We start from the raw sequence: 10,883 nt of genomic DNA on the forward strand, positions 1-10,883 counted from the left end.
GACTGTCTCAAATTTGCGAATAATGCAATGACACATAAAATAGTTCATCTTCATCTGCTGCCTCATCAACAACACCTGCCCAAAACAAACAAACTTTAGAACACTACATAGGAAACATAGCAAAAAAAGGGTAGCACAAATCCCCTGCACCTGCCCACAATCTCCCCCGCAGCTGCTCGATTTGGCCGCCATGGCAACAAATTCGGCTAGCACAAATCCCCTGCCATGGCAGCTATGTTTCCTACTAAGCACAAATCCCCTGTCCTGGCGCGATCATGCACTGCCGGGGAAGGAGGCACACAGAACAAAGAACATGTCGCGCACATGAGGACTCATCGGTGGGTGGAGAAGTAGGGGCGCTCGACGGCGGCGACGTGGTTGACGCCATGGCGGCAAGGGCGGGTGCCGACGGCATGGTTGACGTCGAGGCACTAGGGGAATGAGGAGCGAAATCACCTGAATTAGGGGGCTGATTGGTCGGGCGGCGTCACCAATTGATGAAACCACCTGAATTGCCAGCTCGAACCAACATGTGGTTGGATGGTTAGAGGGACTGTGGTATCCCCGGCCCATTAGGGTTGAAATCCTGGTGCTCGCATTTATTCCTGGATTTATTTCAGGATTTCCGGCGATGCGCATTCAGTGGGAGGAGATATTCCCGTCAATGACGAGGTGCCTACGATGACTTCGTAAATCTCAAGATGATATGCCGGCTCAGTCTTTCGGAGGTGTTCATAGGGGTAGGGTGTGCGTGTGTGCATTCATAGGGGTGAGTGTATGCACGTGTATATAAGCGCTTGTGTATGTACTTATGTAAAAAAAACTAGTCTAGTCAGCAAAAGAAAAAAAATCAAAATCATGAAAATCAGGTCGAAAACCATCGTAGGGGGGAATTGATCTGGTTTAAGAGAGTTTGGCGCTGATTGGTCCGGTTTTAGTGCTGGGAGGGAGGGGTAAATACCGAGCGGGGAGACGGACCGGAACCTCATTTGCCTCCTCGCTGAACCGGTTCCCCCAGGAAGAGCGCCCACCTTACCTAAAAAAAAGAGAGGAAGAACGACCACCGCCACCGATGGCGAGATCCGCTGCGCCGACGGTGAGATTCGCCGCCGCGCGGACCTCGACCTCGGGCGCGCCTGCCTCTACCTCGTCCGCGCGGACTGCTACCTCCGCCGCGCCTGCCTCGACCTCGTCCACGCCTTCCTCGACCTACGCGGCGACGACGACAACGAGCACGATGTCAGGCCTGATGAAGAGTACGAGTTCTTCAGTTAACGGACGGCGTGGATACAAGCATTCGGGAGGATCCAACAGCTCGCGTGGCTCACCCTACTGTTACTTTTTCTACAGCTTTCCCCTTTGTTGTACTGTTACTTTTCCTTCCCTGTCGCTGGGCTATTTTAAGCTCCACCGCTTGCCTGTAAGCGGCATCGTTGAATTGTATGAGCTTGCTCAAAACATATACAATCCCTCCTTTAGAGAATATACCAGTATATACTTGCACTTTCCCCATTTTTCCTCTTGGCTCGCGACGAACCCTAGCACAAATCGAGATCGGGCCATGACAATTGGTATCATGAGCAAGGTTCTTCCTCGGCGGCGCGACGAATCGGCGGGGTTCCCGTGAGTTGCCCTCCCTTCCCCCCCTTCTGAAGGCGGCAGCGGTGACTCTCCCTCCCTTCCCTCCCTTCTTTGGCGGCGACGGCGGCGGCGATTTTGGGCGGCGCAGGCAGCGGAGTGGACCGGCGGCGTTGGTGGCGGTAGACTAATTCGGCGGCAACTCGTAGCGTTCGTCTGGTTGCTTGAGCACACTGCTCAAGTGTCAAATCCCAGGACGACAGCGAGTGGTGGTGCGCCGGCGGCGCGGACAGCAGGCGGCGGTGGACTGATTTTTCGGTTTGGGTTACCGGTGCTCCGGCAGTAAAATTCCTCTCCGAATCCATCAGTCACCATGGGTAGATCGAAGCCGAGTCTGGACGAGGCCGAAGTCGCTGATCTGCTCGCGATGAAAGCTAAAGTTGTGCAGACCAGAGAGGAAGCAACAGAGCTGCGTGAAGATGTTGAGGGCGTGCGCAAGGATGTCCATGCTGTTACTCTGAAACAAGATGCGATGGCACATGTGATGGACGGCGTACAGCAAGCTGTGTCGGCGTTGAACTCCCAGCTCGCTGCGATGTCTGACATCCTCAAGTCCTTCAGAACACCAGGCGCATCTGCATCCAATCCCCAGACCACAACCCCAACACCTGAACAAGAGGATCCTAACAAAGCAAAGCAACAACAGGAACAAGTCAGGCCATCCACAGCAGAACTACGAAAGCAATTAGCTACTGAACAAGAAAAGACTCGCTTGCTAGCAACACAAGTACCTCCTACCTTGCCAGCGATCAACATCAACAGACGCTCGGCTCCACCGGGGTATGCACAAGGTCAAATTCAAGACGTACAGGCCGGGCATTTCACACCTACTGCTCCTTCCCGTACTGCTCATACTCCGGCGTTCCACAATTTCCAACCACCATTGGTGCGTACACAATGGGAAGATTTTTATGGTCAGTACGAAAATGAGATGCGCACTCAATTTCTCAAATCCATCACAAAAGGACCAAAGATAGAATTCCCTCGCTTTGAAGGTGTGAACCCAGCAGGATGGATACGCCAGTGTGACAAATACTTCCAGATGGCTGGTGCTCCCCCAGAATACAGAGTGGGACTGGCACAATTATACATTACTGGACCAGCTGATGTGTGGCTCCGTAGGTCTGGTCTCCTTAAGAAAAGATTGACATGGGCACAGTTTTGTGAAGAAATTCTACACAGATTTTCTCCATCCAGTTCCTATGATCTCACTGAACGCTTCAACACTCTCAAACAGCACACTTTATCTGTTGTGGAGTACACCCAGCAGTTTGAAGATCTCATGGCAGACGTACAGGAGGAAAACCCCATGATCTCTGAATAATGGTTCGTCAAATGCTATGTCAATGGCCTCAAATCTACTCTGAAGTATCAACTTCGACCATTGAAACCAGCATCACTGACTGACGCTTATTAGCTTGCTGTGGATTTGGAACAAGGAGCAATGGAAAAGAAAAAAGCCACAACATTTAGTACTTCTAGCAGACCTGCTACTAGTTACTACAAACAAACACCCATAGTCCAGGACAAGACTAATGATTTCAAGCAACCACTCACCACACAAAGAGCTAGGGAACCTGGGAAGTGTTGGCGATGTGGGGATGCCTGGTTCCATGGGCATAAATGTAAGCAAGCAACAGTACTAAATGTACTCACAGGGGAAGACCCTACTGAACAGCCAATACCACAAGAGGAGTTGGAGGAAACTGAAGAAGAGGATCAACCAGCAACAGAAGAACAATGCATGAGAATTTCTCTCCAAGCCCTGGAAACTGATAGTGTTAATTCCCTCTCAATATTAATCTCTATTGGGGGTAGACAGGCTGTTGCTTTAGTAGATTCTGGCAGTAATGCCACCTTCATGAGCTTGCAATTTGCACTCCAAACTGATTGCAATATTATCAAAGATAGTAGAAGACCTGTCACTGTAGCAGGGGGAGGCAAATTATGGTCTGGATCCTATATACCGGCCACAACTTTCTCTGCTAATTCAGAACAGTTCCAGTACTCCTTCAGAATTCTAGACCTACCAGGACATGATGTCGTTCTAGGATCAGACTGGCTAGCAAAGCATGGGCCAGTTTCCTTCCATTATAACCCAAGAAAACTCACTTTGCTTAAAGATGGAGTTACACCAGTAACTATTCCCGCTTGTGGTCCAATGTCTGCAGCAATTGAAATTGATCATTTATCACTAAATAGGCTTCTGCTCAGTGGAGCTCCTGCTTACATGATCAGTCTAGCACAAGACACTTCTCCTACCACAAAAACAAGTGATCCTATTCCTCCAGAAGTACAAGAAGTATTGGAGAAATACCCTGATATCTTCATAGAGCCTGCAGGCCTTCCTCCTAAGAGGGAGTGTGACCATGAGATCCCCTTGGCACCTGGAACTGACCCTCCTAACACAAGACCATATAGAGTACCCCACACTCAGAGAGATGAGCTGGAGCATCGGATCCATCTGTTACTCAAAAACAGAGTTATAAGACCCAGCCAGAGCCCCTTTGCTTCTCCTGCAATCCTTGTCAGAAAAAAAGATGGCTCATGGAGACTCTGCATTGATTACAGAAAATTGAATGCAGCCACTGTCAAAAACAAGTTTCCTATACCGGTAATAGAAGATCTTCTTGATGAACTACATGGAGCAACAGTCTTTTCCAAATTGGACTTAAGGTCAGGCTATCATCAAGTGAGAATGAAAGAAGAAGACATACCAAAGACTGCCTTCAGAACTTCTTTTGGCCACTACGAGTTTTTAGTCATGCCTTTTGGCCTTTCCAATGCACCTGGCACCTTTCAAGCTCTCATGAACAACATCTTTGGCAGATATGTCAGGAAGTTTATACTAGTGTTCTTTGATGATATACTAGTCTTTAGCAAAACACTTGCAGAACATGTCTCCCACCTGCAAATTGTCATGGACCTTTTGAAAGAACATCAGCTCAAAGTCAAACTGTCCAAATGCCACTTTGTTGTCCCTCAAGTGGAGTACCTAGGCCACATCATCAACAGCTCTGGAGTAGCAACAGATCCTACCAAGATACAAGCTGTAACAGACTGGCCCACTCCAACCACAGTAACACAACTCAGGGGATTTCTTGGCCTATGTGGGTATTATCGAAGGTTTGTCAAGAACTTTGGACCAATAGCAAGACCCCTACATGATATGCTCAAGAAAGACAGTTTTCATTGGTCTCAAAATCAAGATATTGCTTTTACACAGTTGAAATATGCTCTCACTACTACTCCAGTACTTGCGCTCCCTAATTTTTCCCTCCCATTCATTCTTGAGACTGAGCTTCTGGCACTGGGCTAGGTGTTGTACTCATGCAGAACAGCCAACCCCTGGCTTACTACAGGTCCACCTTATGCCCAAGAAACACCACTCTCTCAACATATGAGAAAGAGGCCCTAGCAATTATTGAAGCTCTTAAACGTTGGAGACATTACCTCCTTGGACACAAGCTGATTATAAGGACTGATCACTAGAGCTTGCAATTCATGACGGATCAGAAAGTCACAAGCAGTATTCAGCATAAACTCATGGTCAAATTGTTAGAGTATAATTTCCAGCTGGAATATAGAAAAGGGAAAGAAAATATTGCGGCAGATATCCTCTCCAGGAAACATTCTCTCCTAGCAATTTCCATTGTCACTCCTGAGTGGATCAAACAAGTGGAGGCCTCTTACTTACAAGATCCTCACTGCAAAACCCTCCTCGAACAACTATTGTTAGCTGCTGATCACACTGTCAACAAAAACAAACTCCATGGAGGAGTTATCAGACATAAGGGAAGAATATATGTAGGCAAGGATAGCACACTAAGGAACAAACTCCTCAAAGCCCTGCACTCCTCTGCCATTGGAGGTCATTCTGGAAGGAAAGCATCCTACCAGAGAATTAAAAGAATATTCTATTGGCCAGGCCTCAAACAAGATGTGGATTCATTTGTGGCTCAATGCCCAGTTTGTCAGAAAAACAAAGGTGAAAACTGCCCATACCCTGGGTTCCTAGACCCTCTTCACATACCTGATATGGTGTGGACCCACTTAAGCATGGATTTTGTCGAGGGCCTGCCTAAATCTGATGGCATGGATGTCATATTTGTGGTTGTTGACAGGCTGTCCAAATTTGCCCATTTCATTCCTCTGGCCCACCCATTCACAGTGCAAACCGTGGCCCAAGCCTTCCTGGATAATGTAATCAAACTCCATGGACCACCACTGGCAATTGTATCTGATCGCGATAGAATCTTCACAAGCACACTCTGGCAAGATATCTTCAAAGCAATGGGAATTGAGCTGCGGTACAGTACATCGTACCATCCCCAGTCTGACGGACAGACTGAACGAGTGAACCAATGCATCGAGAATTACCTACGCTGCATGACATCAAGCCATCCAAAGCGCTGGATCAAACATTTGGGTCTTGCTGAATACTGGTACAACACCTCTTTCCACTCCTCTCTTCAAAAGACACCATTTGAAGCAATGTACGGCTACCCACCACCAGCAATCAGTGAGTATAGTTTGTCTGATGCCATCACACCTGAGGCAGTGGAATTTCTAACTGACAGACAAGCTTTCCTGCAACAACTCAAGTCCAATTTGGCTGCTGCTCAAGCTCGAATGAAAAAATATGCTGACCGCAAGCATGTAGACAGGAGTTTGGAAGTAGGCAACATGGTCTACCTCAAAATGCAGCCCTACAGGCTCAATGCATTTGGTATCCGTTCTCACATCAAATTACAAAGCAAATACTACGGCCCGTTCAGAGTTCTTGCTCGTATTGGACATGTAGCCTACAAATTGCTTCTACCCGAAGGTGTGGGCATCCATCCTGTTTTCCACATCAGCCAACTCAAAAAGCATATCGGGCCAAGGGCAGTACCATGTGCAGATTTACCCTTGATCACCTCTGATGGCACAATCCAAACTGAACCCGTACTGGTCCTGGAGACGCGCCAGATTCCTCGCAACAACGTCGCTGTTGTTCAGTGGCTGGTACAATGGGCCAACTTGCCCCCTGATGATGCATCATGGGAAGACGCCGATTTCATCAAACGCACCTTCCCCGGCTTCTTCAAGCAAACAGTCCAAGGCTGGTTCCAGCAACCAGCAGCTCCTTGAGGTCAAGATCGCTCTCAGGGAGGGGCATTGTCAGGCCTGACGAAGAGTACGAGTTCTTCAGTTAACGGACGGCGTGGATACAAGCATTCGGGAGGATCCAACGGCTCGCGTGGCTCGCCCTACTGTTACTTTTTCTACAACTTTCCCCTTTGTTGTACTGTTACTTTTCCTTCCCTGTCGCTGGGCTATTTTAAGCTCCACCGCTTGCCTGTAAGCGGCATCGTTGAATTGTATGAGCTTGCTCAAAACATATACAATCCCTCCTTTAGAGAATATACCAGTATATACTTGCACTTTCCCCATTTTTCCTCTTGGCTCGCGACGAACCCTAGCACAAATCGAGATCGGGCCATGACACATGAGCTCCTCCCCGTCTACCTCGACCTCCACCTCGACGACATCCGGCTCCGCCTCGTCTCCAAGCGCAGGTTTGGACGCGGCTCGCATCTTCAACCTGGTAGTCCGGCAGCGCCCCTTCGAATTGTTGGAGTACATCGACGGGTTGCCTGGTTCTTTTGGAGACCCCCAGTGTCAGGAGATCCGACTCGTGGGGAGGGCTCTTCTTCCAGAGGAGAGCACGAGGTTGCTATTCTTTTTCCAATTTCTTGCTTATGATGATCTTGCTGTTGAAACGATCACTTTTCTCCCCCATTCATCTCACTTCTTTGCTTTGATTTCTCCAGAGACCCTAATCCTCCAGAAGCATACCTGAGGGCTCGTCTGAATAACTATCCATTCCCGGACAAGGCCTCTGGCATTGAGTACTTGGCCCGGCTTGCTTGGTCTAACGCAACAAATTGCAGGTTAAGACTTCATCAATCTTCTCTAAATTTGTTATGAAATGTTTGTGTAGCCTGTTCCGGTTAATCCAGTGCAATAAGTGTTAATTTTCCCAATTCATGATTCCTCCTTTGTGAAATTCTTCTTTTGGATAATCCGCTTGACCAGTTAACGCCAAGGATAACCTGTTATCGCATCCGTGACCTACTGCGAGGTTCAGGGCCTGACACCTACGGAATCAGGATAAACTGGCCGATTAACTTAAATATCGGCCGATATTTTTAACAGTTCTAGCAACGCTCATTGCAAAGAAACGGAAAGACCCTCCACTTTATTGTAGCGATTTTGCTTGTGTTTCTTTAATGTTCGGTACTCCTACGTACGAGTATTATACTGTTGCTGCTGCTACTTGGGCTCTTTGGTACTTAGGCCAACCCTATCAACCTCGTTCGTGCCTCCTTGGGCTGTTTGGTACTATCCTGGAACTAGAAGTAGTGTTGCTGAGGTCTTTCTTTCATGTTGTTTTTGTGTCCAGCACTATTTTCAAGCATCTTGGTCGTTATTATTATTTTTCTGTGCGACTGCTATTAATTACTCCCGCCCTTCCTAAATATAAGTCTTTTTAGAGATTCTAATATGGACTACATACTTGACCCTAGATACGAAAAGAGCCTATTGGGATTCTAATATGGTACGAGTTACCGATATCCTGAACAATGGAATGTAATAAAAAAATACTTCTTTACCCGCATATAAATTGTAAAACTGTTCCATTTTTGCAGGTTGCGTGTGCCGCAGATCTCTTACTGTTCAACTTCTTCAGAAGCAGGTTTAACATTTTCACCTTTAACAAAAAAAAACTGATGTGTTTTTATGTTTTACTGAACATACGTTGAATAACCCTACAGATTTACTGGGCAATTTTCCTTATTATTGTGGTTTATTGGAGATTTCTATCTATCTGTACTGGAGCAAATATATCTCCTTGAATATCGGAAGTGGCAAATATATACTACACAAGACATGTGTTACGAGGAAGGAATTATAGACTATATATATGTATATACAAGACTATGTGCGTCAAGATAATATCACAAGGATATATATTTTTCTTCACTATGTTTATAGAAGATCATATTTCTGTGCTCAAAAGGGTTCCAGTACAGTCTCTGTCAGGTAATTCAAATGATCATTTGCTGATAGAAAGTAAAGTTAGCACCACACGTAGCTCAGGCATCTATATTTTCTCCGTACTTTCTTAAAATGCATATCCACTAATCAGCAACATGCCTGCAGAATCAATGAATCGTGCAAAGGATGCTAATGCTTCTGCCACAAGGACTCCGACAAGATATTCTAGGCAGATGAATGAGTTTGATCAGAGTTAGTGTCACTGTGCATTTGCATGGTTTATGTTTATTGTCCCTGAATTCAATTTACAATAATCACCATGTTGTGTGTGCAGAATCAAGCGGCTCAAGGAACTCTGGAAACTTTTCAGTAGCGCAACAAAAGTGGGATTGTAAGTTGTTCAATCACACGGTTTTTACTTTTGTTTTTCTGGTTGCTTAAGTAAATGCTGGATGTTTGTGATGTGTAAATTGTGGTTGTCAGTGATTAAGAAAATGCTGATTGTTATAATTGCAGCCAAGGGCGACCTCAGGTCCGATGCAAAAACAAAAACGAGCTCAAGTATTCCTTCGAAATTTCCTGAAGAAGGAAGGAGCTCTGAGTCATCACTGTCATCTCTCGCGCAACATCAAGGCTGTCACTGTAAGTTGGCAATCTCGGTGTTTATGTAGAGTTTTTTTTTTGGTCCATCAAAACTTACAAACTGTGACTGCAGGTTCAATCTCACTGCTAACTTAGTGGATTTGTTGCTACTGAAGTGATTGTCACTGTATATGTTTGTGATTTGTGAATTCTTCCACTGACTAAGCAACTGCTGTTGTTTTTATTGCAGCGCAAGATAAGGGACACAAGTCGCTTTTATACAATTGCCCTTGGTCGACGTTTCTCGTACCTGCAGGTCCAGTCGGTTTTAGTCTTGTATTGAATTTTTCAGAGGTGTTTGTTTACAGCAAATTGCAAAGCTTTATGCTGTTATTTGTTTTGCCTTGCAGGTTGTAGGTTCCCTGCAATATCAGCAGCCAGCCCATTCCTCCGGGTGTACAGTCCAGCTGTCCCCGCCCAAAAAGAGGCACAAATAAAGCAGCAATTCATAGCGATGCTTGCGATGTCACCTGAATGGTGGCGTCGTTTGCTGCAACATGGTGCCCTACCCGACCGTGACCCTGGTGAGTACCTGACCACTACATGGTGTCAGCTGAATTTTTTTGGTAAGTTTGAAGTTCATTTGATCAGTGATTTTGTGCCATAATTTCTAATAATCCTACATAAGTGGTCACTATTACCCAACCTAGGTTTCTAGGTAGGATTTACCAAGGAATGGACTTTTCAGTTCGCTATGGTTTTTAGTTGAACTTTGTTGAGCTAATTTATTAGGATGTTGGCCAGAAAGCCTACCAAACTTTTGGTATGGCGTACTTGTGCACGATCTAGTGGTTTTAGATGCCTTCACCTGTCTTTCGTTGCTCTTTGTTTTGCTGGATAGGTAGGTTATACATTTGTACTAATTAGGGATGGCAATTTTATCCACGGATCTGGATACCCATGGATACCCGACCCAGTTGGGCAAGGGTATGGAGCACATTTTCGCCCATGGGTCCATGGATATAGATACCCACGAACAGCCGGGTTGGGCATGGTTATAGTTTGTGCTTCATGGATATCCAATGGATACCCGGGTTACATGTGGGGCCATATGCCAGTGATAGTAGAAAGAGCGAATCAATGGGAAATGGCAGGAAATATGCAACTTGTTCCATGAGCTATATGCTGCAGAATCAACCTCTGGATGTCACACTTAAGGACTCATCGTATTACTTGTTGCCTACTTATGCATGTAGCTTATGTTGTCATTTGTGAGTGAATGATGATGAGTTAATTTGCTCTTTGGGAAGGATTCATGATGACTTTTCTATGCCCATGGAGCTCCATGGGTATGTGGGTATCCAGTGAGTTTGGACATGGACACAAGTTTTGCCCATGGATAATTTGGTGGATGGGCGGAGGGTAGAAAGATGGGTCATGAGTTGAATTTGGACCAGCTCCACCCGCCCCAAACCCGACCCATTGCCATCCCAAGTACTAATTTGCTCTTTTTTTTTCATTGTGCAGAAGCGGCAACGAGGGCTCTCATGAGCCCGCACATCTCCCGTGACAGGCCACTGGTAGAGGTCAAGCACCTCTGTGAGAATTGTGCTAAGCCA

The 10,883-nt window shown here is 46.2% G+C and overlaps 1 protein-coding gene across 1 annotated transcript in view; it reads left to right on the forward strand.

Annotated features, from left to right (window-relative positions):
* The first annotated feature begins 1,008 nt into the window (after window positions 1–1,008).
* Window positions 1,009–10,883, forward strand: part of LOC119332994 — a 10,693-nt gene continuing 818 nt past the window's right edge. Inside the window, exons 1-11 of the mRNA XM_037606046.1 lie at window positions 1,009–1,239; window positions 7,135–7,353; window positions 7,455–7,574; window positions 8,334–8,380; window positions 8,460–8,727; window positions 8,848–8,934; window positions 9,017–9,073; window positions 9,199–9,324; window positions 9,515–9,580; window positions 9,675–9,848; window positions 10,792–10,879. Of these exons, the coding sequence (XP_037461943.1) occupies window positions 8,625–8,727; window positions 8,848–8,934; window positions 9,017–9,073; window positions 9,199–9,324; window positions 9,515–9,580; window positions 9,675–9,848; window positions 10,792–10,879 (701 nt within the window). The 5' untranslated portion in view covers window positions 1,009–1,239; window positions 7,135–7,353; window positions 7,455–7,574; window positions 8,334–8,380; window positions 8,460–8,624. The remainder of the gene's footprint in view (window positions 1,240–7,134; window positions 7,354–7,454; window positions 7,575–8,333; window positions 8,381–8,459; window positions 8,728–8,847; window positions 8,935–9,016; window positions 9,074–9,198; window positions 9,325–9,514; window positions 9,581–9,674; window positions 9,849–10,791; window positions 10,880–10,883) is intronic.

This window comes from Triticum dicoccoides, chromosome 7A (assembly GCF_002162155.2).
Source record: "Triticum dicoccoides isolate Atlit2015 ecotype Zavitan chromosome 7A, WEW_v2.0, whole genome shotgun sequence".
Classification (NCBI taxonomy): Eukaryota; Viridiplantae; Streptophyta; class Magnoliopsida; order Poales; family Poaceae; genus Triticum; species Triticum dicoccoides.